This window comes from Apteryx mantelli, chromosome Z (genome assembly GCF_036417845.1).
Source record: "Apteryx mantelli isolate bAptMan1 chromosome Z, bAptMan1.hap1, whole genome shotgun sequence".
In the NCBI taxonomy this organism is placed as follows: domain Eukaryota; kingdom Metazoa; phylum Chordata; class Aves; order Apterygiformes; family Apterygidae; genus Apteryx; species Apteryx mantelli.
Window position 1 is genome coordinate 22291254 of NC_090020.1, and position 25499 is coordinate 22316752.

Below are 25499 nucleotides of genomic sequence, written 5' to 3' on the forward strand. Positions count from 1 at the left end.
GTTGTGCACAGATTTTAAAAAGCCTATTTATTTTCTAAATTATGATCTTCCATTTCTCCCATCTTTCAGAGGCTTTTTAATTAGACGGAACCTTAGCCACCTCTGTTTCCAAAGTATCCAAATATAGGTTCACCAAGAGAGATCGAGGATACATGCAGGAGGTTATTACAACTTCAGGATCATCACAAGAGTAAAGGCAAATGAGGGCTTGAGGAAAGCAACTGGAGAAAGAGGATGAAAAGAGCCATGTGCCCCTTCTGCTAAAAGGGTGTTTCACATAAGCTAGTTTCAAGGGAGAAAGCACTAATCTGTTATAAGTGACCACCTCAGCTGCTCCCCACTTCATGAAAACAATTTACATCAGAAGTTCCTCTGAGGACAGTTTTTTGCCAGCTGTTCTCACACTTCTCCTCTCATTGTAGGAAGTCACCTCCCTTGATCTTTGGCTGCCTGGGCCTCCAGATGAGATGTGAGTAGCTGTGTGTTTAGGACACACTCACAGTCTTACCACAGTCGGAGAGGTGGTAAGACTCCAAAAGATTACTGCACATTAAGTAACCTTGTCTATTAATCACCTTCACAAATAGTATAGCCTTAAGAACAGTGTCTGTGCAAGACCAAATTTGAGTATAGAACAAAGTTTCTAAGTTTATGGGAGAGAACACTTACTTCCAAGACTCTTAAAAATCTATTGAACACACATGAAGCAAGATAATAGTAGAGAATATAGGTTTTTTTCCAAGTTTAAGAACTCTTACATAACTGATCTACTGTTATACCAAAGACAGCTACACAAGGATGGGCACAGAAAATAAGTCAACTGCACTGCAACACTGCATTTTGGAAAGTGCCAGTAAATAAAGCAGAATATATCACCTACACTTCATAAAGTGCTTATTTTCTTATTTTTAGCTACTGCCCTATTTTAGACAAACACAACAGGTTATATGAAATATATCATTTCCATTATATATACGGCTTGATAACATTTTTCAGCATCTGGAAACTGTTACTCAAAATGAGAAAACGCCAATATTTTTCCTTAAAATCCTATGAAAAAAAGCCTGCTCCTTCATATGGCTTGCCAAGCCATCACTTAGCTCAATTCACAGTAAATTCTGCCTAGAAGAGGCCCAGACGTATGTTGTATGCAAAGGTAACTTCATGCTAATACATTTTTCCTATACATTCAACTCTATCTGTCCTGCTGCAGTGAAAAAAACACAAACTTTTAGCAATTCTACTACTGTTAATAACTGGTGCAAGTAAGTGAGAGCTCTGAACTAGGGTGCATGTCACACTTCATAGCTGAGCTGCTTGCTACACTAATCATTTATATTTGAGCAAAGCCATCATACTGTGGGTATGAACCATAAATAATGAAGGCAGAGGATGCCATTTCAAGGCCTAGTTCTTTATTACTGACGATATTAAAGAAGGAAAGAACTACTCTGCAGTTTCATATAACAAGTTGCTTCCGTGGGACTGACAGTAAGCAGTGCATATGTTTAGAAGATACTGAAAGAGACTGGGAACAGAGCATTTTTTGTATCTGCATATCCAGTATTACTGAAAAATGTTAGCCTTAGCTGTTTATATTACTCTTGTTCAGTGACAAGAAACAGAAACTATTGGCTTGGTTTCTGGAAAATCTTATAAAGAAGGTCAAGCAAGTTTACCTTATGGAGAACCAGAAGCTTTGCTATAAAAAGGCTCAAAGTTAGTTAAATCATGAGTTTAGTTCTTTTTCTAAAAATATAACCTTGGCAGTTTTTGAAAGATAGGAACAGAACAAAGATAAAATCCAACAAACCTGAACTTGTTGGACTCACCTAGCAACAATCTGTTGGTTAACTTTAGATCACAGAACTGTAGTGATAAGTGTCTCTCTGATTTAAAAAAAACCTTTTATCCAGGAACTGTGGACTAATCTTGACTTGAAGTTAACTGCAAAGACAAGCATGGAGCAGGAATTAGATGTTTACTACTTTTTTTTCTGTACATACACAAGTAGGAAGAACAGAGCTGTTCACCTTTTCCAAGGGCAAGAGCTCATGCTCTCGAGCACCTCTCTTGCACACATGCCTGTGCAGCTTCAGCAATCACTGAAGTGTATGCTCTCAAGAATTGCTACGAGACAATTAATGTAACATGAATGCTTTAACTGTGCATGTCTGAGTTTTTTTCAGCTTAACATCAAATCTGAGCTATCAAGTGTTAATGATGGTGTTCTGCCAATAATAACAACATCCTTAAATAAAAGTTTTGCTTTTGTTTTGTATTCTTTTATGAAATGAAGCTTAATTTCATCATGAATTCATTATTTCATTTTAAATAAAGTTGATTACAGATACAATTTGCTTAGTTTACACAGGAAGGCTAGATGCTGAACAGTGACTTCAGCATGGTACACAGCAGGCATGTCTAGAGGGACACCTGTCTTTTAGTCATCAAGACTCATTGCTCCTACAGGACTTGAACATCTTCCACACAATGCATTCCTGAGTGGGCATCCCCAGTTTTTTTGTCCCCCTATACTATACATCATATGTCATAGGAATGTCTGTGGAAAGCCTAAAAAGAAACTACTCAAGTTAGCTTTTAAGAGGGAAGAGTCTCTGCAGTATCAGAGTCATAAAAACTCAACAATTTCTCAACTGCTGTCCTCTCATCTGCCTTCTTAAATGGCTAGCCAAAACTGTTAGCAAGTGCTTACAGAGGAAGCAGAGCCCCACACTGCAATACTGCCAGTCAAAAGTACTTTTTACAGATAGATCTGATATGACCTGCAAGCCAACAGCCATCCTACCAAATAACTTTGGTTTTGTTTTGTTTGAAGTCTGATTAGTTGTTTCCACACAGAATTCCTCAAAATGACCACAATGGATTTTCTTAGCAATTCTGTACTCATGAAAGAAGCAACATAAGGGAAGAGGAGGATTGTTGTGCTGGTATGGAACAAGGTAGGGTGGCTGCAGAAGGGTGATCTTGTGCAAGCAGATTACGTACACTTAGAAAACAAGCTCTTCTATCCATGGAGAAAATTCATAAATGTCTTATGGAAATTTGTGACTTCCTCTATCACTGCTCCATATCATGACGGAGATGCATCAAGCAGGAGCTACCACATAACTAAATATTGATGCATGACAGTATCTGAAAGCAGTGTTTCCCCAAACTGCAAGCCTTGCTAATCATTGCTGAACCATCTGCTGTTTCTCCAATCCTATTTTTATTATTTTGCCATCATTTTGGGCCTTATCATATAAAGAAATTGGGGTACATTTCTAGTCAGATAGATCTTGGTGAACACTCTATAAATTTGCCAAAGTCAAAACACACCCTGGTCAGGTAAAGTTAAAGTTACTAAAATTTTTAAGAATCCACTCATATTTTTACGGAGAAAAAAAACTCAAGTACTAACAAGGCCAGTAGACAGGGACAGTAATCACAAGAAAATCTTTAAGATCCTGCTTATCCACAAATGCTATGATAAAAGTTTTCACTTGAGCTTGCTGTCTAAGAAAGTACCAACTTCACCCAAACAAATGCAGGAGTATTTCTGTAGAACAGTGACTGCCAAAATGCGGGCTACAGACATCCAAACATAACCCAACATGTATATAGCCACCAATTTCTGTGACCAAAAAAAGGTCTGCAAAAAGGTAAAAGATGGCAGTTCAGAAACTTGAAGCATGCATTGAGCAGCATCCTTCTAAATAATATCATCTTGTGCCCATACTTTGAATTACGAAGCCAGTTTCTTTCACCTGTATAGTTTCCCTTAGAGTTTCTCAAATAAAAAAATAGCAGCACGTTGTATTGTTTGAGAAGCCAGAAGGGGATATCCTTGGGTAACGGTGGGCAGGTGGTTATGCTTTTTACATATTTATTCCTTCACAGTGGCCCAAACCTGAGTAATCCCTGCACTAAAGCTGGGCTGTAACAAGCTTCTGCATGCTTGCAGTTTCTGCCTGCCTCAGGGTACTGTAGAATTAGAGCCTAATACTCTCTCTACCCACCACAGTCAGAAAGTGTAGCCATAGGCCCTTGTAATGTAATTATTTAGTTTGACAAAGAGGACAGAAAAGAGAGCATCCAGGGCTACTGCAGCTCAACCATCCATGGAATTATGATTTTGAGCACAGAAAAGGAGGTTAGAGCTGAAATGCTATGAGCTCACACCTGTTCCAAGGTAGTGGTCAGCTCAGTAAGTACAATGACATACATCCCAGTATATTGTACAACTAACGTGGAATGAAGAAGCTTTATACTATTTTATAAGAGTTTGCAATGTTGCTGACCGACTGAAGGTGTTAAGGTGCAGAAGGGTACAAGAACATTCTGCGAATTCATGCCTGTCTCAGAGGCAGCACAGTTGGTATCTTGTGCCAAAACAGAAATGTCCCAAGTTTCAGGTGTTTCTGTAAACAGAATCAGTTTCAGTCTGAGAGTTTGTTTCATGTATACTAGTGGCATCTGGATAAATGCTGATCACTACGAAAATTTAGTCCAGCTCCTGGTAGCATAAACAGGTGACTTGGACAGAATTGTAGATTTAGGTTTTGTCCCTTGCTTTCTTCTAAATCATTTCCATCTTTTATTGTAGTACTTCTCAGATACCTATTTAACAGACACTCAAAGGCCACATTCCAATGTCTGAACTCTAAGGCTCCCTGAACTTCTCTCTCTCCTTGCTGTGGGAGTGGGGAGCAGCAAAATCCAGACGTCTGCACCACTTCAGCTAGATACTCAGCAGGACAGAGTGCAGGATTAGAATAAATTCCTGACTCTAGAGTAGACAGACACAAAGGTTGTGTGCCAGCATTTAAACAGGGAGGTGACATCCTGTCAGCAAGCCCCAGAACAGAAAAGAGGCACACAGTAAACAGGGACAAAGGTAAACAGACCAGTGGGTCAAAAGAAGGTGCAAAAAACAGCCTGGTAGAGCAGCTGGAGAACAACAAAAATAATACACAGCATAGATGAAGTCAGACAAAAAACAGGAGGCAATAACTTAGAGAAAGGTAATAAACAGTATTACAGTTTTATCTAACAGAAGTAAAAACTATACAGTAGTTTTTGTCCTTTATTCCATACAAAGGCATTACGCCACATGGTTAGGAGTTTTTCCGTTATGCACCTACACGAGTTAATATTCTGTAAACCCTCACAATCCCAAAATGGAATCTCAGCAAGACCTCAGAATCAGCTGCAGTCACCATGCAACTCACCATGCAAAAGATGCTGTCATCTTGCACATTGTTGTCATTAATAAAAGTTTTGCTGGCCAAATCATACACTCTTTCGGACATGTACAGATTTGACTAATATACTCTCTCTCTTTGTTCAGTACTGGAAAACTTCACTTTCACAGATTCTCAAGACAATTTTAAACAATTCACTGGCAGTGACTAATTTCTAGTGTACAAAAAAGCATGTTGCAGCAAAAAGAAGCTTGTATCTTGCCGATATTTATTACATTGTCATTCATTTAACTAGAAAATGCTTCCATGCAGAGGGTTTTTTTTCCTGTAACTTTAAATACAGAATATGCATTTAGACTGTATGTTGTACATGATCCCATGCCACAGTTTATTAACTGAAAAGATATGAAAGTAAGAAGATTTATTAAAATACTTAACAAAAAGGCTGTGTTCTCAAAATGTATGATTAACCAGTGGGCCTCACTGTCACAATGTCTAACTGAGACCAGAGCAACTAAGAGTTTAAAACAAAAGCAAAAATCAAAAACTACAAAATACATACCTTGTATTTCATTGTAAATCCATTGTTCATTTTCTGGGCAGCATACGGTTTTATTTCACTACTACAAATCAGGAAATTACCTCAATAGGTGTAGTATTAGACACTTCTTTGAAAGAAGGCTTCGTAAGATTTCCTTGGAGACAAGAGTCTTGACATAGCATATACGAAATAGGTGCCTCATAGTGGAAGTGTTTCTCTATTATTTCCTTACAATGCATTCTGCTTTTATTAATTCTATTGATAATAAAATTAAAATACATTTCTAAAATTAAGGGATTAGATACTTACAGTGAAAATACCCATTAGCTGAGTGTAAAAGAGTCCACTTATTCCACCTAGTATTATTAGACCCATGAAGGCAGATATTCTTAAAAGAGCAAGTTCATGTCTACATACAAAAACATCCTAGAACAAGAGAGAAAGAAGGAAGAGACTTTAGCACTTAAAAAATCAAATTAAGTCCTTGAACCCAGTGGTAGTACTAGATAACAGCTGTCCCCAAAGACTTACAGTAAAAGGCAAACACTGGATTTTGAGCTACGTGGCAATTCACTGATGTATTTATGTGCTAAAATTATAAACAAGAATCTTTTATTTATATATGTAAGCACTTCTTGGCCAGATAACCAAAAAGCTCACTCAGATATTTAAGGTTTGGGAATACAGTAAACTCAGATGGTTTAATCCTGATTTTTTCCACCTCAGACCATGCTGGATTGCTACACAAAAGTTTCAAAACATAAGAAAACCAATCTGCTAAAAATCTCAGTTATAAGGCTTTTTAATATTGGCTCCCAGCCACAGAAAATTTCATTTTAACATCACCTCTTTTGTAACAAAAAAACAACATTCCTAGCTCAACTCCTGAAGATGGTACCTATAAAATCAAAGCATCTGTATTGGACTGGTCTAACTATAATGCTGCCTATTATCCAACACAAACTTTTCTTCATCTATAAAATCTTGGCCTCAAGTGTCTTACAAACAAGTTGCCTCAAGGTAGAAGCTGCTCTGGAAACCTTGCTTTCACCCAGCAGTAAATATAAGAGAGTTTTTTAGATCATTTTCAAAGGACAAATTATCTCATTTTTATCACAGGAAAACATTTGTACATGGCAGTTACTGCAGATGTACTGTAAGTTCACACCTTATCTTACCCCTCAGTAACGAGTTAGCACACCCGTTCCCCTATTTATAAGTTATGATTATGTTCTCAAGGTTGTCTTCTGAATATACACATCTGTTCTTTCACTTAGAAAAGCCGGATCACAGCAGGGAACTATTAAAACCCTTTCAAGTAAACTTTAAATTACAACTAGAACATAAAAGTGAACTGAATGAAAAAAACCCTACTGCTTTTGAACTTTATTTATTTAGAATCACTATGACTTAAGGAAGAGGAGTTCTTAGATCTAGGAATATTGGGTTTTAATTAAACAAGGAACAGTTAGGGCAAATTCTATTTTAGTTAAAAAGTCTGATACTACATTTGAATTATTTATGTGAAAGTTCAAACGATAAAGCCAGGCACATTAAATAAAGAATTATAAAGATGTTCATATTGGCTGCTAAAGCTGTGAAAAAACATCCAAACTTAAAGAAAGTATTCTTCATTTCCATTTTTTTTAACTCTATTTATTCAGTAACTAGTTCATTCAAAGTTAAACCAACCCCAAAAAAGCAGGCAAGCTCATTTTTATTTCCCTTTCCAACTCCCCCATTAAATTTCTAAAGAAAAACAGGGTAAGACACCAAGATCTATTGATTCTAAAACACTTTCTCTTCATACCTCCTTATGTATGTCACTTTATTTTCAGAAATGTTTTAATGTATTTTAACTGAATCACACATTCAATTCAAATTCAACTTGACAGAAAACATAGAAGTGTAAGAGGAGAGTGCCAAAAGTGAAGTCACATTCTGGATCTAGCATCATGTTCCTCCATTTAATTAAAATAAATGAAATAAAAAAATCTTAGCACCCCTTAAGATGCTAATTAAAGGGACCATTTTCAGCAGGAAAAGATGACATCAACTTACGCACTACAACAGAAAATCCTAGTGAAAAAGAAGGCAGCATGCATTTTGTATTTCACCCTTCTAAACCATGTTAAAACTACAAACTGTCTTTTAACTGTTAGGTATTATGAGGCAATAGGTACAGAAAAGGTACTTTGATACAGTAGTGAAGCCCACAGAATTTTAGTCTTTCTTTCCTTCCTTTCTCCCTAAAAGAAGAAAGCATCCACCACAAAAGAATTTATTTTGCTGAACAAATAGTGAGAGGAGGTGACATCATCAACATTCTTCTAGCCATTACTTGTCCCTAGGAGAAGCAACTCAAAACCAACTGTACTAACTTTCAGACAATTTGTCTCTAAGGCAGTGATGGCCTAGAAACCAACACTGGGCCCCCACCTAGAAATCTGTACAGACAGGACAATATTTGTTAAAAAGACCCTCAGCATATTTAGGAATAGAGTCTTTTGGTAATTATACCTTAACAATTGAACTGCTTTCACCACTGTATCTTGAAACAGAAAGGCAACTGCATAAAGACTGGAAAAAAAGGATATTTTTAAAAATACTATTTAAATCACAGCAATAATAATAATTACACATCTAGCATGTTGGTACATGACATAAAAGTTCATCCCAATTTGTTTTTATTATTCCTTCTCAGGACTGACAGAAACATTTTTCCCCCTAAGAAACCACCCAAGACCATAAAATCACCTCAAAATAACTAGTCAACAATTAATCAGTCCTTGTTTCAATACATTTTGGACAGATCCATCTTCTTCAAACACCAACTGAGACTCACCCATCTCTGTGCAGAGTGAGTACAGAGATTGTCTGACCCCAAAAAATCACACTGTATGTGCTCAAAGAAAGAACTAAACAGACTGAGCTGCAAAGCATAAGCACACCTCAGCTAACATCAGCAACCCAAGAACTGTCTCTCACGAGACAAAAGGGTTTTGTCCTATAGCACTTTTTTCCCCACTGGGCTAGGCTCATACCTGTGACTTTGGTTTAGGACATCACTCTGTGCAGAGGTTTAATAATCAGACCAGCACTTCAGGTAGCCCTCTTTCTCCTTACTTTTGGGAAGCACCACAGCCTCTGATTTTCAGAGTTCATGTGAATTGTTGCCATTGTTTTTCTATGTACAGTACTCTGCTCAGTTGTGCCTGCCTCTGCCTGGTGCCTGTTCCAAGTTTTTTATGTCCCCTTTAGCCACTATTTCTAGACTTCCAGTCAAACCACAAGGATTCTTGGCCTCTTATAAAAGAGATGGACAGCAGAAATGTATAGCAGAAAACTGATACAAAATGAGACAGTGTACGTCTGGAAGTTTACGTTGAGGGTTGCATTACAAACCAAGAGGTCTAGCACCTTTACCTTCATAGTTAGTACCAAAATATTCCACAAAAAGCTAATATTTGTGAAAAAGAGATTCAAACAAAACTTCCTCAGCCCCAGGGCAGAACATACACTGCTTTTTTATCTGGAAGCATCAACTGTCACAGATGCTCCCGAATAATCAATGTTAACAGTGATTAAGAAAAATAGGCATTATAGATTTATATTAACACAGATGATGGGTTGAAAGGATCCAGCTCAAGATCATAACCAATTCCTTTCCTTTACTGATCAATGGAAGTCATGAGTATGTTGAAAAGATATGACCACCACTTCTAAATTCAAGTTTCTTTTTACCCTGCTAATACATGCACAGAAACCTTTAATAGGTCCCTGCCATTAGGAGCACTGGGTTATTTTCAAGGCTTTATATGTGCAGCCTTGGTTACTTTCCATTGCTCCAGCCTCTAAGAACAGCAAGTTCTGTAGAGAAAATAGAGCTTTCTGCAGGGCCAACACAGGGCTACAGTATAGGTTCCAGAAGAGACAAGGCGCAAAACAGCCTTCATAACTTTTCATTTTCAATGTAAGACTTATTTATTTCTTCAGTCTTGCTTCTTTACTGAAATATGATATACACAGAAATCAATATACTAACAAAATAAAAGTAAGACACTTCATCTTTCTCTCGGAGAGATGGATACAGAAGAAACTTCATGTAACACATGGTAGTCTGCTCGTCTATTCTCAGTTGCAGATGTCTGCCTCAGGCTGATGATGAAGTCAGTATATCAACCTGGCTACAGTAAAAAAAGTGTAAAACACAGAACAAAGCTAGGCTATCGGACTGAAAAAAGACGGAACAAAAATACAGGCTAGAGGGTTAGCAGGAGGAAAGAGGGGAGAATATTCACCTAGCTTAAAAAAAAGAAAATGAATTCATAGCTTAAGAGCTGCATTCTTAAGTCCTTTTGTAAATATATTTATTATGAGTAAGAATGGATGCTTAAGTTAAGCACTTTTTTGATTTAAACCTATTTCAGGTCTATTAAATCTCTAATTTTCCAAGGTCTGATCCAAGACTGATTTGGATTAAAGTGAAAATGGGAAGAGCATTTTTAGAAGAGATTCTAAAGATGACAGTCTACTCAGAGTTCAATCCATAGTAATAATTCTGAAACAATCATAGATGTGGAAAAGATTTTAACAAAAGGCAACATGATCTTGGCATAAAAATGTTACTACCAATATACTTAGTTTTAATAAAATATTATCCTTTCATTCCTATCTTCTCCTGTAGATCAGGTAATTTACTTTCCCCGCTTCATTCAAGGTTCATACACTGTCCTTATAATTATATAGAAGGAGAGCAGGGTTAGGTTGCTTTTTTTTTTTGAGCATTGAGGAGGCACTGATTGTCCATTTTTTAAACAAATTCTCCTATCCTGTTGATCACTTCATGACCCTAAGACACTTCATGACCCTAAGAGAAAGTTTTTACTTTAGAATCTCTTTAGAATAAAAAAACTGGTTGGAATTTACAGGATGACACATATTTTCAGATTTTAATTAATAATAAATAGTTAATAAAAAACCCCAACAATATTGAAATAAATATTACTTTAAATAATATTCTCACAAAATTTAATGAATTTTTCCCAACACGTGTTATCTGAAACTGGGAAATCTGAGTTCTGGTTAGCAGGTGGATGGTGCTACAGTGCTTCCTACCTGATGTTTCCTTCCACCTCCACCAACAGAGCTCATAACACTCTTCAAGAATTAGTTAAGTAATGGTATTTCCATAATATACAGCATATGACTGCAGAACCACAAATGATACAGACTTCTTGTCCTGGATGTTTTAATGAAGGTGCAAAACTAAAAACATCCCAGACTGAGCTTCTGAAAATCACCCAAGCTAGCTGAGGGATTCATAAGCAGTCTTATTTGAATTATGTGTTTTCTGCTAGGATCTTACATATATGATTTAATTACTAGACCCTGTTTCTTCCAGTTCTAGCAGTAATCGTACTCCTCCTGCTGGACAAACAGAAGCAATAACAGCAACACATCATTCTGAAAGTACATCAATTAAAGAGCCGAAAATACTACAAAGCAGCCTTCTGCTTATAAGGCATGACACTGAAAGATCATGTCTCTGCTGAAGATAAGTATCTTCCTTCATTAGCTTTAAAGTTATCACCCCTATCTTAGCATACTTAATTAAAAATTGTTCAGGTTTTTCTTATTTAAACCTTTAAAAATAATAATGCAAGTTCTGATTTGAGAAAAAATGCTAAAATGCATACAGTGATCATATTTTCACAACACATTAACCAGTATTGTGAGAAAGTGATTCTTTCTTAATAACATTAAAAAGAGTTTTAATTTTACAGTTTCTGTACTGTGTATTATTTTGTATCCAAAGAATAAAAATAAAAAAAAGATGAAGGCACACAGCCAAAAAGATCACAAGTATTTTTAATGAGCAGGAAGTAAGCTAATTCCAGATGGCCATTTAGAAAAAATTATCCAGTTTTTGAATCTGTGGTAAACACTAGCTCCTATCAATTAGAAGGAAAAAAAAAAAAAAAAAAAAGCTCTTGGTTAAAGCCAGAAATGTCTACAAAGAATGGCACTCCTGTGAAAGGCAGAATGTACTGGGGTCTCTGGAATGTCATCGTACTTCAGGCTTAATTTGCATCAGAAGATTAAAACAGTCTTGTGGATGATTGCCTAAACACCTAACTAATGGTGACCAGGTCTTATCATCTGTCCTGCTCATGTGATGTCAAAGGGACATAATTCTGACAAATGATTCTGTGGCATACAGTTACATGATATTAAATCCTCAGCAACACTATCAAAAAACAGCTAAACAGAGCTCTGATATCCTCTTTCAGACAGAAATGCTGACTATACTCCCAGACAAATTATTCTTAATTTTCTGAATTAGGACACTCCATCCTGCAGCTGAAAAACTGAGAAAGCCAAATACTGTTAAGCGACTAGACTTAATAAGGCAATACAACCAGGAACAGATTAGACCTGCTGTATCTACCAAGTTTATACACAGTGTAAACACCTTTATCACGCTGAAGCACAAACATACTATAACACAGATCCAGTTTTTCAAATGTTAAGAGTGTCATTTGAAGTGTCCGTACATGCAAATCTATCATCATGCCAAAAACAACCCCCCACAATGAATTATATTTTTTCATGACTCTCTGTAGATTTAGGCATCCAAACACAGAAATCAAATGCACTGCTTAGGCAAATGCATTAAACTGGCTCACAACAATTATTGAGTACTCTGCATCCTAACTTGCCACATCTCCTTAAAGGTACATATTAAAAATAGGTCTCTCTCCAAAAGGCTTGAAATTAACCCAGTTGAACAATGAAGATCAAAGTTTTATACATACTCATTTTCAGAACCATTTATTATTAACATCAGGAGGTCCTAATCTGACCAAAGTAAACATTATTTCCCATTTCTCCTCTTGCCTACCATCTCCAAGCAAAGAATTTGATACCTTCCCATCCTCCTTCTAAAAAGTAAAGCTGACAGTCAGAAACTTGAGTTCATTGTCCAAACACAGTGTAATTACTTACAGCAAACTGCAGCATTCAAGAGGCTCTCACAAGTCAAAAGGAAACATTCTCGACCATTAAACTACACCACTAGACAAGCTCTGCCTATGCCAAACAAAGAATTTATCTTAGGAAAGTAGCAGTCCTTTGGGAAGCACTGCAATGCCCAACCCAATATTCAGTTCAAATACTAAATCATGGAGACTTCCTTGCACTTAAAACCTGCAAATTCTTTACACAAGATGCCTGCAGAATATAGATGGTATATGATTATATCCTCCACAATGTAGCAGGCTAATCTAGTTTAAAAATTACAAACATTGGAAGAACTAATGAAACTAAAACCCAAAGCATAATGTATCCACAATAATTTTACTCAGATAACTGTATTCATCACTTCACTAATATAGAAATACTGCAACTGTCATATTCCTTTTAACTTGAAAGCAACTACAGCAAATCAAAACAGTTCCCTCAAATCTATGTTTGTAACAAGGTGAACATAAAAAGCCCACTTCCAGGCAACAAACTGGAGACGAACTGATTAATGTGGGCACTTCACTTTCAGAGACATTTATTACAGGTTTGTCTCAGTTTAAAGGGCAGTGGCTATGGAAAGATTATCAAAGCACACAAAACCTCTTCTGTTTTCAATGCTTCTAGAGTCCTTTAAAATCTTTAAATGGAAATATTCATATAAATGAAAAAGTTAACATAGAAAACCACCTCAGAACCAAAAGGTTATTTTGAGAAAGATTTGCAAAAATCCACAATTTTGGCACACTCCAAATAATAAAAATTTGACATTATCAACTTCAATTTAAGACTTTTTGTTAATTTTGGATGTTCCAAGGAGTACTCCTATATTTTTCAGCTTGCATTTGACCCATCACCTTCACATATGCTTCTCTGGGGACTTCACATCCACTGCAGACTGATATGGGAGCAAATAAGAAGCTTAAAAGGGTAAGTCCAATTCTTTTTCAGAAGTAGAAAATTTTCAGGAAGTTTAATAATCTTATTTTATACCATTTAGGACACAAAATAAGATAATAAACTTCTACGTTGTTCAACAAAATGGGAAAAATAGGACTTACCTTACCTATAACTGAGTGCCAATTTCCAGCACTCTTGAAAGATGGGTGTGAAGCCACCAGAAGAGAATATGCTGGTGTGTCACATCAAAATGGAGGAAAAAGTTTGCAGCACTTCAGGACTTGGGGAAAAAAAAAACAAAATAAAACTAAATTTAGTACACATTACCAATCTTTGGAATGGTTCTGGTCTCTTCTTCATATGGGGCACCTGGAACATAATCTTAAATCTAATTTAGAATCTGCTTTCTAGGCTTTTCTATTTAGTATGCTTGTACTTTTCATAGCTCAAGACAAATACAAAGTTTATTTCAGATTTTGGGTAGAGATTTTTACTTTTCTTTCTGAGCTAGATCTTATAACATTTTTTCAAAAGAGTATCAGCTTTCCTGTTTCAGCACAGTCAAATATTCAGCAACTTTCAAGCAAAACTCTTGAATATTCTGAACGTTACTGATAATACAGATAAACAAGCACTGACTACAGAGACTTTATGACTTTAATTTCATAACTGAAGAACACCTTTTTATTGTATTCCAATTTGTAAATCCATTTTTACTGTTTGGGTATTCAGCTGCATTTTGCAGGCACAAAACCTTGAAACATCAAAATAGCATACAGCCCAACTGTAACAGGCCAAATTTCATTCTCCCCTTATCCACATCTCTTAAAATCTTTTCAAAGCAACACACAATATTGCTTCAAAAGCAATGTACATTTTTCTCCTTTCAGAATTACTATGTTTTCTCTCACTTCTCTGGTGATATCAGCATTTTCCAATAGAGATTTAGGAAAGAAAAGTACATTCCGCATAAATTTACTTTGAAGAAAGCCAAAAGGAATATTAATACAACTGAAGTAGTTACTTTGTTTCTTCCCAGTATTCACCAGTCACTTCTAAAGGAACCTCACTGGTTTTATCCTCCTTTCCTAGATTTCTAAGAAAACTAATGTTGTCTTTTTAACACAGAGATTGTACTCGTTTCAGGATGCTCCTCTGTTCTTACCACAAATCTATTTGCTCACTTGAAAATATACATCTATGTGAACAGGTGACATGGCAGTAACATTTAGTAGCTAGATACCAAAATAAATTATATTGTAGTATTAGCTATTGGTTCACTTTGTAGAGAAATCAGAGTCTTACCCAGTTATCTTTTTTCAGTGGCAAGAAGTAGTAGTAATGGCAGAAATCAAGTATCAATGTATAGGAACTAAGAATCTGAGTGTAGAAACATAGCTGTAAAAACAGCCAATGATTGTCTTCACCAACACAATTATTAATCCTGCAGAGAAACAAAGTATATATAAAAACAGTAATATCAAGGCTTTTTAACAATGTAGTTACAATATAAAGAGACAAGTGAAGATTATTACCACTTGTGTATATGAGAAGTTGTGATAATTCATAGGCAATATGCAAGAGCTACTGACTAATCACTCCATTCTTAATAAGAGTGATAGTCTCTATGTTAAAGATGGCAGTTATTGTGAAGAAAGGTTTGCCTACACTGTGATTCAAAGCATAGGCTAAATTACTGAAATGACTATTTAGAACAGGAGACAGTTCTTCCTATGTTCATGTAATGAAAATATACTTTGTGTAATATGTTACAATTTTAAGTAATACCCAAGTAACAAGATTATGAAAATAAACTTTGCAAAATTTCACAGTATTGTATATTATTTTATTGCCACGTAATAGCTTTCACCCACGGTGAGCTATGTAGAATCCAGAAATTTGAAAAGCAAATGAACAGTTTGAAAAACTGGAAGACAGAAAACAGACACCTCTATTAAGAAAGTTCTTTTTCAGACAGCAACACAAAGGAGTAAAAGAACAGCAAGGATTCTGTAAATACTAACTGGGAGATTCAAAACTTTTGAAAATTAGGTCTAGATTGCTTCACAGAACTTATATTGATATAATCAGGTTGGTCAGGGGTGCAATTTCATACAAGCATAAATCTAGCACAAGCGCTGGCACAGACATTAATACCAAGCTAAGCCATAATGACAAAATCATTATACTGGCACTATTTTCTAAACTGGAGATAGACAAAAAGGGTAACTTGAAAAATGGCTAAATCAATGTAGGAGGATCCTGACCTCAATTCTGTCCTCTGCAGCTCATCATTGCTGTCTTGCTGGAAATGACCCCTCATATCACTGGCAGAAATGTTCATCTTCATTTTAAGCAACAAACAATTAGCTTGACTTAGTTTAAATAGAAAGCTTGACTTAGTTCATTTTGACTGAAACTAGTTAGGAAACACTCACATGACCGATTTCACTATGAAACCAGAAATACAATAACAAGTGGGGTATAGTGTGAGGCAGTAACATTTTCTACCCAGCACAGCCATTCATGTATCCTTCAGTAAACTAAAAATCAAAACTATCTAAAAAACCCCAACTATTTTGGTTATTATAAAAAAGACATCCAATATTTTATTTCACCTGAATAAACATAAATTCTATGTTTTACTATGTCTAATGTCTATGTTTATTTTTATGTCTAATATTCTATGTTCTACTTCCTACAAAGGATAACTTTTTCAGCATGAGAATTTAAATTGCAACAAAGAAGTTACAAATGAATTATGCTGATGTCAGCTCTAGGAATAAAAGTTGCAATTCTTTAATCAAAATATGTGAATGCTCCAAAACTATATGACATCAGCATATAATAATTTGACAATGATTAAAGGAAACACAGCAACAGTTCTTACTGTCAACTGTACTTGTAGACATAAGGATGTCCCAAAGCTGTTCTTACCCTGCTTTAAACCCCTAAACAATTAAGCACAATTGGAAAAGAAAGATGACAAATGAGCAATAATCAAGATCATGAACTTTGAAACGAATAAGAAAGACCCGATTCACTAAAACAAGAGCAGACTGTCAGAACAAATGGCATGGTCTTACCATGGGCAGTGGTGATCCATCCTCCTAACACAATGTCCACAACGGCTACAATGGTGGGAGCGCTTTGGTCTCATCATGTTGCATTTGTTACATAATTCCCAAAATTCTCGTTCTAGGAAAAAAGGTTAGAGACAGATTAGAGAGATTTAAACATGATATGGTAAGCTCATGATAAATGCAAATGCTAGTGATTCCAAGAGAAAAAAATTCTTACTATGACCAATGCATAGGGTCACAACTAAGCAGTTTATAAGAAACTTTTTTTCCCATTGCCACCTTAATTAAACCAGAAGATACTACTTTAGCATTTATTTTACCATTCTGTGCCAATTTCCTTTTCCAAAATTCTCTTTTCACATATTTCTTGAGAGTTATTATTACAGCACAAAAGCTGTCACTGAAACAAGGTATAAATAAGTAAAAGCATAATTTTTCATTCTAATCCTTCTTAGTTCTATTCTTTTGTTATACATCTATTGTGAAAAAAACATCTCCCTACCATTCCAAACTCTTCTGAGGGAAGACTGTTATGCATACTGGTCAAAACAAGCTAACTAAAATAAAAAGCACAATGAACACTTCCAAACCATCTTCCATCTCAAAGCATTTTAAGATATGCATCTCAAAACACAGTTTTATAGACAGGGCAAGCAAGGAACACACAGATACAAGACAGGCTTGTAATTAAAATTACACACTAGTTTTGAATGCCCAATGTGAGATTCTTTAAGCTGATCTCCAGAGATACTGAATAGGAATACTCACAAATACTATAGTTGAAACTAACAAGAGCTACTATTGTTCAGTTTATCTATTACATACCTCAAACTGGCTCTCCCAAATTAGAGGAAACCTTTGAAAATGAGAACTCTAATGACATGTTCAGAAAGTACTTCATCTTTACAGAGGAAAAAAAACCCACAACAACTCTGTAGTACTTTAACTTACAAAAATACATATTTTCTTTCTTTAAAGAAAATAGGTGCATGCTTGAGAATATTAAAATGCTTTGACTGATTGTTTCCCTTTAAACAGATTTTTTTTAATGCAGAGAAATTTATTAAATCCCAAGGAGAAAAGTAAAATTAAGCTTAGTTTTTCAGTACAACATTCTGAAATTTTGTATTGTAAAATAATTGTCACTGTGTAAAGAAAATAGAGTTAAATTTAGCATTTCTGGACAACCTGCTGGCAGCTCTCATCTTGTCTTTCTTGCTGTAAAATAACATTTTGATGCTAGAAGTAAAGAAATATCAGATATCACTGAACTAGTGATAACACCAGATGGAAGCTGATTTACAATTGTTCCCATGAATCTAATGTCACAAAGGTGTCACTCCCTAATAGCATAGCTACCAGGAGAGTTTAGAAACACCCAACCTCATTATCAAATATGATTCAGACCATGCAAAAACGTGTCTTGCTACCAACCTACAGAACACCAGAGAACTGAAGTGCTACTTTAAAAAGGACAAAATCCCTTATATAGCACAAATCAAATCACAGCATCATTATCATAAGAAAGCCCAAGTGCTCTGTTTTCAGATCTACAAAGATGTCATGAAATAAGTGAAGCATGAATATCAAAGTTTGGAGAGCTCTTCAAAGGTATCCCCCTAAAGAGCAAGAACCCTTTGGGCATGAAAGTAAATGGTTTGTAATGGTTACCTGTCTGCAACTTTATCAAGTGTGTTCATTCACCCTATCAGATTGCAGATTCCATGTTGCTATTCCTGCAGCAGCAGCTTTGATTGAGGAACCCAAGCCTAAGCCACTTTTATCTGATAAAAGGCTTAGTTATCAGAAGCAGAACACTGACATGAGACTTTCTAAGATCAACTTCACATCTGAATCTCAGGGAGATACATCCCTTCCTCCTGTGTAGTTTGTGGGTGTCATAACATCCGGGCTGAGGCCAAAGAGGTAGCGTTTCCATCCTAGACTCTCACTGCTCTTAAAGAGAGCAATGTTACTCCTGACCTCCATCATGTTGCAGGAGAAACATTCACCACTCACTACATTTGATACATCTTTCACATTCAAAAAGCATTTTCTGTTTATGTGACAAAGCTCATGCTGTTTAATAACCCTATTACATTCTAAACTGCCATGTAAAAGCTCTATCCATTAGAAAAATACTTTAATATCATAAAACAAGTAATTCATTAAAATATTGGCTTTCTCCATGGAAAATTAAGAATGTTCTAAATTCTCTCCTATTTCAGGTGCCTTGGATACCATACAGGAATTGTGGGATAAACCAGTGCCACATTTATTTGGTTAACACACCAATATACCAATACCAACATCACTGCAATAAAATGTGTCCCTCACAAGCAGGTAAAATCCAGCATAATAGTACTTTATACTACTGCTTTTAATATCTCATAAACATACTTAGGAAAAAGCTATAGAATTATAATCACTAAGCATCTCTAAACATTTTTTTAGCAAATATAAGCAAGTCAGAAGTATATGCAATATGTCTGAAAGCCTAGAACCCAAAACAATTCTTTCCAGTGAAAATTACCTAGCAGAATATCCTGCATAGCAAAAATTCTGATGAAATATTAGTCTTTAAAAAGAAGCTTTGGGTCTACACAAGTAAAAATGCTAGCAATTTGTGAGTTAGAAATAGCAAATTAAAATGACCTTTTTCATGTCATTAACACTACACAGGTTTCAACATAGACTGCTCATTGTTTCAACTAAATCTCATAAGATCAGATGGAATCCCAATTGTTCCAAGGGCAAAAAAGTGACTTTTAATCAAAAATTCAAAAGAACCTAAACTCTATTGTTACTGTTATTTATAATCTAGGAGTTATTAAAATTAAGATAAGAAAACAACTGCAGCAGCCTATCCTGTATTATTTAAAAATATCTTATACCTGTAAGTGGTATCTTTGGGTTTTCAGGTAGTTTTCCTGGATCAGCTACCGAGGCTCTTAGTAATGAAGCTATACAAAACAACGAGCAAAAGTAATAACCTGAAAAAATATATAACATTGGTTACACTCAGGCAGAAAAAAAAGCAGGAGTAATAATACATCACACTTTAAATATTTCAAGCAAGTAAAAATTGCAAAAGAGAAGTTAAGTGTAAAAAATGAAGATAACATATCAAAAATTTCATCTGATTACAGTCAACAGTATTTTGGATTTGCTAATAAACAAATGTACTTACTAATATAAATAATAAACCCTCTCTACAAAGCAAGTGTTAAGCAATTATTCTTTTAACACTTTGCTTAAGTGTTTAACATGCAAAAAAGTTTTAAAAACTCTATTTTATTATCTTGGTGGGGACAGATTAGGACACTCTTTAATTATACAAAGTGTAAATAACTGCTTTTTCAAGACCCCCACGTAAAGCAATGGTCATTATAAGTAGTTTCTTTAGTTTTTAAATGAACTGAAAGAAAAAAAAAATCCATCACAACGTATTGTATTGATATCTCCATGATTCATCAACTTTTACATTCATTGGATAAACTCCCATCATTTGGGCTTACAGAGCAACTTACAAGGTCCCAAAGTTCTGGAACAGCTGTAAACCTAACTTTTTAACCAGCATAACTTCACAGATCCATCAGGCTCATAAACTAGCTCTGTGCCATCCACCAAAGCTTCACAGGACATAGTTTGAAAGCTCTAAGGGAATGTGTTCTTCCAGACATACTTGGCCAGTTGGTTTCACAAACAGAACTGTGATATTGGACCAGCTACATGTATCTCCCTTTAGTCTACTACTTGAGCTGTCAATGGCTAGTCAAAGATACTCAGGAAAATAAACTGAAAAGCTGGCAAGTATAAAGTGATCCTTCACCTTGCTTTCCAGCTATTAGCAACGAGCACATTTCCCTAACTTCCTTCATTAACCCCAAAAGACTTGCTATTATTAGCTTATGATGGGCCTCTCCCCTAATCTATCCTCCATGAATGCTGGATGTGCAAGAGCAGTAAAACTTGGGCTCCAAAGCTCTATCTCAAACACTGACATGAGGAGCATGTATGCGTCTGCAAGCCTCTGCCCATTTTTCACAAAACTTTGCGGTAATGGTAAAGATAGCTCAGCCTCATCCTGGCAAAGATTCAAAGTCATCTTGAATCTTTCATATCCTATTTATTAAGTTTTGATTTCAAGAATCTCTTAATAACATATCAAAAAAACAAACAACTGCAGCATGCAGTAATGCTAGCCCTCATATTAAAGAAACAACAGTTACATCAAATTTTAGGATGAGTAGTTCAAAATAATCGCAAGCTTTCTTATAACTTTCCAAACCACCAGTATAATGTTCTTCACCTTGCTTTTACACAAATATTGCAAAAACATTAAGGTGTTTCAAAAGAAAAATTAAAATTCTGAGATGGATACAGCACATTTTCATGCTTGATTTAACATAGGCTTTTCTTCTCCACATCAAAACATCCCCACCTATGAAACATCATGAACAAAGCAATTACACTATTAGTTACACAGTTATTATGAGATTTCTCATGACAGAACTGGTTATACTAAAAAACAATAAAAACAAATCACCACCTAAAGATATCTAAATGCTGCTCAAACTACAACATATTAATGTTTAGGAAAATATACATTAATCATACTGTAGAAACAATCCATGGTTGCAACCAGCCATATATAAGTAATGTTTTCTCAGCTTTGGTCTCCAGTAGAAATGAATTTTATTTTCAGAGGTGTCCAGAATATACTTCCTACTGAATCAAAAATGTAGATGCTCCAGCACTGAGCTGGAAATTACTCAGCCTTCCCATTCAAATCCAGATATAGTTTTCATTCCAAATCATTCTACACCTCAAAGCCTCTTTGTGAAAGGACACTCACAATGGTCCATCTTCATAGTAAGTTGGCTCTGGTTATATTTCAAGCATTTTACCCAGCGTAACTCCTACGGCTGACCCATAAAGGGATATATGATGAAACTAACAAAACCCAATTCGTCAATCATCAATACTACCACCCCCAATTTCTTACAAGCACTAAGGGTTGCAGGCCTGAAATTCTGTCAACTTTTCCTAACTATAACAGTTGATTAACTGTTACTAGCATATGAGTTCTAGCTAAAGATCTTCCTAGCCTTATTAATTCTTTCTCCCAGTTTCCACACAAGCAAGTTTTACCATAATACCTTTGAAAGAAAGAAAGAGTCTCAAGTTACCAGAATGCAAAAATATAGGATGTATCCCAATGCTCTTAAAGCCACACACCTTCATCTTCTCCTTTATAATCTGACCTAACGTATATTAACTATTGCCTAAAGATATTACTTGTACTGTGTAGAAAAAAAAGAACCGAGTTAAACAGACTTACACAAAATTGCCACAGCTGAAATATGTCCCTCTTCATAGTGAGGAAAAAGGATGACTTTGGGAATGAAGATTGTGTTGTACAGCCAGACAAAGATAATAAGGCCCATGCAGCACCAACCCTGAGGGTCAACCACAAAGTGAATTCGTAGACCCATTGAATACAAATGGATGACAATTTGTCACATCCACGAAGAAAAACTGATTCTAGAGAGATTGGGGAAAAAAAAAAAAAAAAACAGAAGGTGAAACTAGGAACATGCAACCTACAGGTTTCCATACACATTCAACAGAAAAAAACTGTCAGCTTATGATTTAAGGAACTAAATGAAAACTTGTAAATGTTTCACTTATGCAGTTAGTGTATCAGGAAGAGAACTATATTATGATTTCATTACCTAGCTACGCCTCACTAAAAAGTAACATTTATCACCAAGATGCAAGTAGAACAAGTGCCTGGGAAACCTAGTAAGTCATAAGGAAAGCAAGCAATCAGCGTCTGCCAGGTGGCAGCAGAAAAGGATACAAACACTCTCCTCCCACCTGCCTATCATATTTTCCCAACACATTTTGGAAGATTAATTTTTAAAAGCTGGTATGACAAAATTTTCACAAGCTTCCTGGGAATTTATTGTCTTTCCTCATTGCTCAAAAATTTTTCCTTCATGCCATTTGTAACATATCTGTAGAGAATGGGACCACACTTCCCTAACATCTTTCACATAAATCAGTAAGAGGAATCTTATGATAGCATGTTTTCCCACTACTTTTCATACTTAAAACATCAAGGTTTCTATTCTGATAGCGTTTAGCACACTGTGCTTTATCTTCTAGACTGAAGAAACCCCAAGTCCTACATCAAAAACTTCAGAATTTCATAACCTGATTTTTTTTTGTTCTTTCCCAGCACTAAAAGTTTTAAGCAATATTCATCAGAACCTTCAAGGGAAGAACTACTATCATTGTATTTCCTGGCAGGATGCATTTGCATAAGTATCTTTCTCTTCAGATGGATTTCCTCCCATTCCTATAATTTTTTTTTTTTTTGCATTGAAATTTCATCTTGTTTATCAGTCAGACACCATCTCTGTGTCAAAAGGTTTTGTTTAATTGCTTGTTTCATGCCACTTGCAGGCATTAACAATTCCTCTGCTTAATATTACCCACAAGTTTCATTTATTCCTTGTTTTCCTCTTTTTCCAGATCATTAATCAAAATCAGACCCACACAAACTGGAATTTTCCCATCCTTCTTCTATGCACTGTTTATCATAACCCCTTGTTTACTGTCTTTCAGCTTAACAATATTCCTATTCAAGTACAGCAGAGTATTAAGTGCTTATTTTTATTTTAAAATGCATCAAATAACACTTGTATTATAAACTCGTGCTGCATATTGAATACAGTTACTGTGCCCTCAAAATCTTTTATAAATTTATGATAACCATAAAAAAGATTTAGTACCATATTTACTAATCTTTTATACCAATGAGCAAGGTCTAAAAAACTGAAAGCGTCCCCCAGTCTGCTGCCTGGGGTCATTTGCTGCTTGCCAGGGGCTTGGGTCTGGGACGTCCTATAGAGACCGACAAAGCTCTTCTGGCCAGTGGACTATTTCCTCAGCTGCTCTTCTGCATGGGCACCAACAATAAGGCCAGGGAAGACCTGTGGTGTATCAAACATGATTATATGACTCTGGGGGTGAGGGCCAAGGGCACAGGTGGTATCTCCTCAGTCCTGACAGTCATGGGAGAAGGGCTTGAGGAAGAGTGTACGGATACTATGGTTCAACAACTGTTTGTACAGCTGGTATCAACAAAAGGGCTTTTAAAACATAGGACCGTCTCTGAGGATTGAGGACTGCTAGGAGTTGACTGGATCCACCTGAGGAAGTAGGGCAACAGCATCTTTGCCAACAGGCCAGTCAACCTGCTAAAGAAAGCTTTAAACTAGGAATGAGAGAAGAGGGAGGTGGTGATCCAAAAAATCAACTGAGGAAGCAGTGGACACAGCTAGTAAGCAATGGGTGAAGGGTGATGTGGACAAGACACCTTGTAATCAACAAAACAGGGCTGTAGGTGGGCAACCTCCAGTATATAGATGCAGATAAAGAAGTGCTGACAGCACAGCATGATGTGGGAAGCTCATAAACTTTTTCTGAGGAATTGAACAACTGGGTGTCCATCTGAGGTGCTTATACACTAATCCATGCAGCACGGGGAACAAACAGGAATAAATAGAGGTCTGTGTGCAATTGCAGGGCTACAATCTCATTGGCATAACAGAGATATGATAGAAGAGCTCACATTACTGGAGTGCTGCAATGGATAGATACAGGCTGGGATGGTGAGGACAGGGAGTCACCATTTATGCAAGAGAGCTGTGGGAATGCATGGAACTCTGCCTTGGAAGAGATGATGAACCAGCTGAGAGCTTACGGGTCAGGATTCATGGGAAGACCAGTGTGGGTGATGTTGTGATGAGTGTCTGCTATAGACTATCTGATCAGGAAGAATAAGCAGATGAAGCTTTCTTTAGACAACTGAAAGAAGCCTCAGGTTCACAGACCCAGTCCTCATCAGTGACTTTAATCACCCTGATATGTGCTGGAAGAGCAACACAGCAGTGCACAACCAATCCAGGAGTGCATTAGTGATAACTTCCTGACACAAATCATGAAGCCAACAAGGGGAGCTGCTCTGCTGGACCTCATACTTATAAACAAGAAAGAAGTGGTCAGGGATGTGAAAGCCAGAGGCACCTTTGACTGCAGTGATCATGAAACAGTGCGGTTCAGGATCACGAGAGGAGGGAACAAGGCAAATAGAAGGATCACAACCATGGCCTTCAGTAGATCAGATTTTGGCCTGTTTAAGGACCTGCTTGGAAGGTCCATGACAGACTGTTCTGGAGAGCAAAGGGATCCAGGAGAGTGGGTTGATTTTCAAGAGCCACTTCCTCCAAACTCAAGAATGGTCCATCTCAATGAAAGGAAATAAAGGAAAGGCAGCAGAGAGGACTGCAGGAATGAACAAGGAGCTCCTGACTAAACTCAAATGTAAAAAGGAAGCATGCAGGAGGTGAAAGCAGGGCAGGCGACCAAGAAGGAATACAGAGACTCTCTCTGAGCATTTAGGTCTGGGATTAGGAAAGCCAAAGCCCACCAGGAGTTGAATCTGGCCAAAGCATGAAGGGCAACAAGAAGAGCTTCTACAAATACAGCAACAGCAAAAGGAAGACTAGGGAAAATGTGGGCCTGCTGCTGAATGGACCTTCAGCATTCCCAGGCCTCTCAGATCAGTGGGAAAATCTGGAGCAAGGAAGACTTACCGTTGGTGGAGGAGGATTGGGTTAGGGAACATTTAAACAAACCTGACATAAACAAGTCTATGGGGTCTGATGGAAT

The 25499-nt window shown here is 36.4% G+C and overlaps 1 protein-coding gene across 2 annotated transcripts in view; it reads right to left on the minus strand.

Annotated features, from left to right (window-relative positions):
* ZDHHC21 (zinc finger DHHC-type palmitoyltransferase 21) overlaps positions 1-25499 on the minus strand; it is a 42873-nt gene that overhangs the window by 11147 nt on the left and 6227 nt on the right. For both annotated transcript variants that reach the window (XM_067315477.1, XM_067315476.1), the window contains exons 4-8: positions 22099-22301; positions 19649-19747; positions 16758-16869; positions 14977-15115; positions 6058-6174 (exon numbers count right to left, since the gene is read on the minus strand). In XM_067315477.1, coding sequence (XP_067171578.1) covers positions 6058-6174; positions 14977-15115; positions 16758-16869; positions 19649-19747; positions 22099-22252 — 621 coding nt within the window. In that variant the 5' untranslated portion in view covers positions 22253-22301. The remainder of the gene's footprint in view (positions 1-6057; positions 6175-14976; positions 15116-16757; positions 16870-19648; positions 19748-22098; positions 22302-25499) is intronic.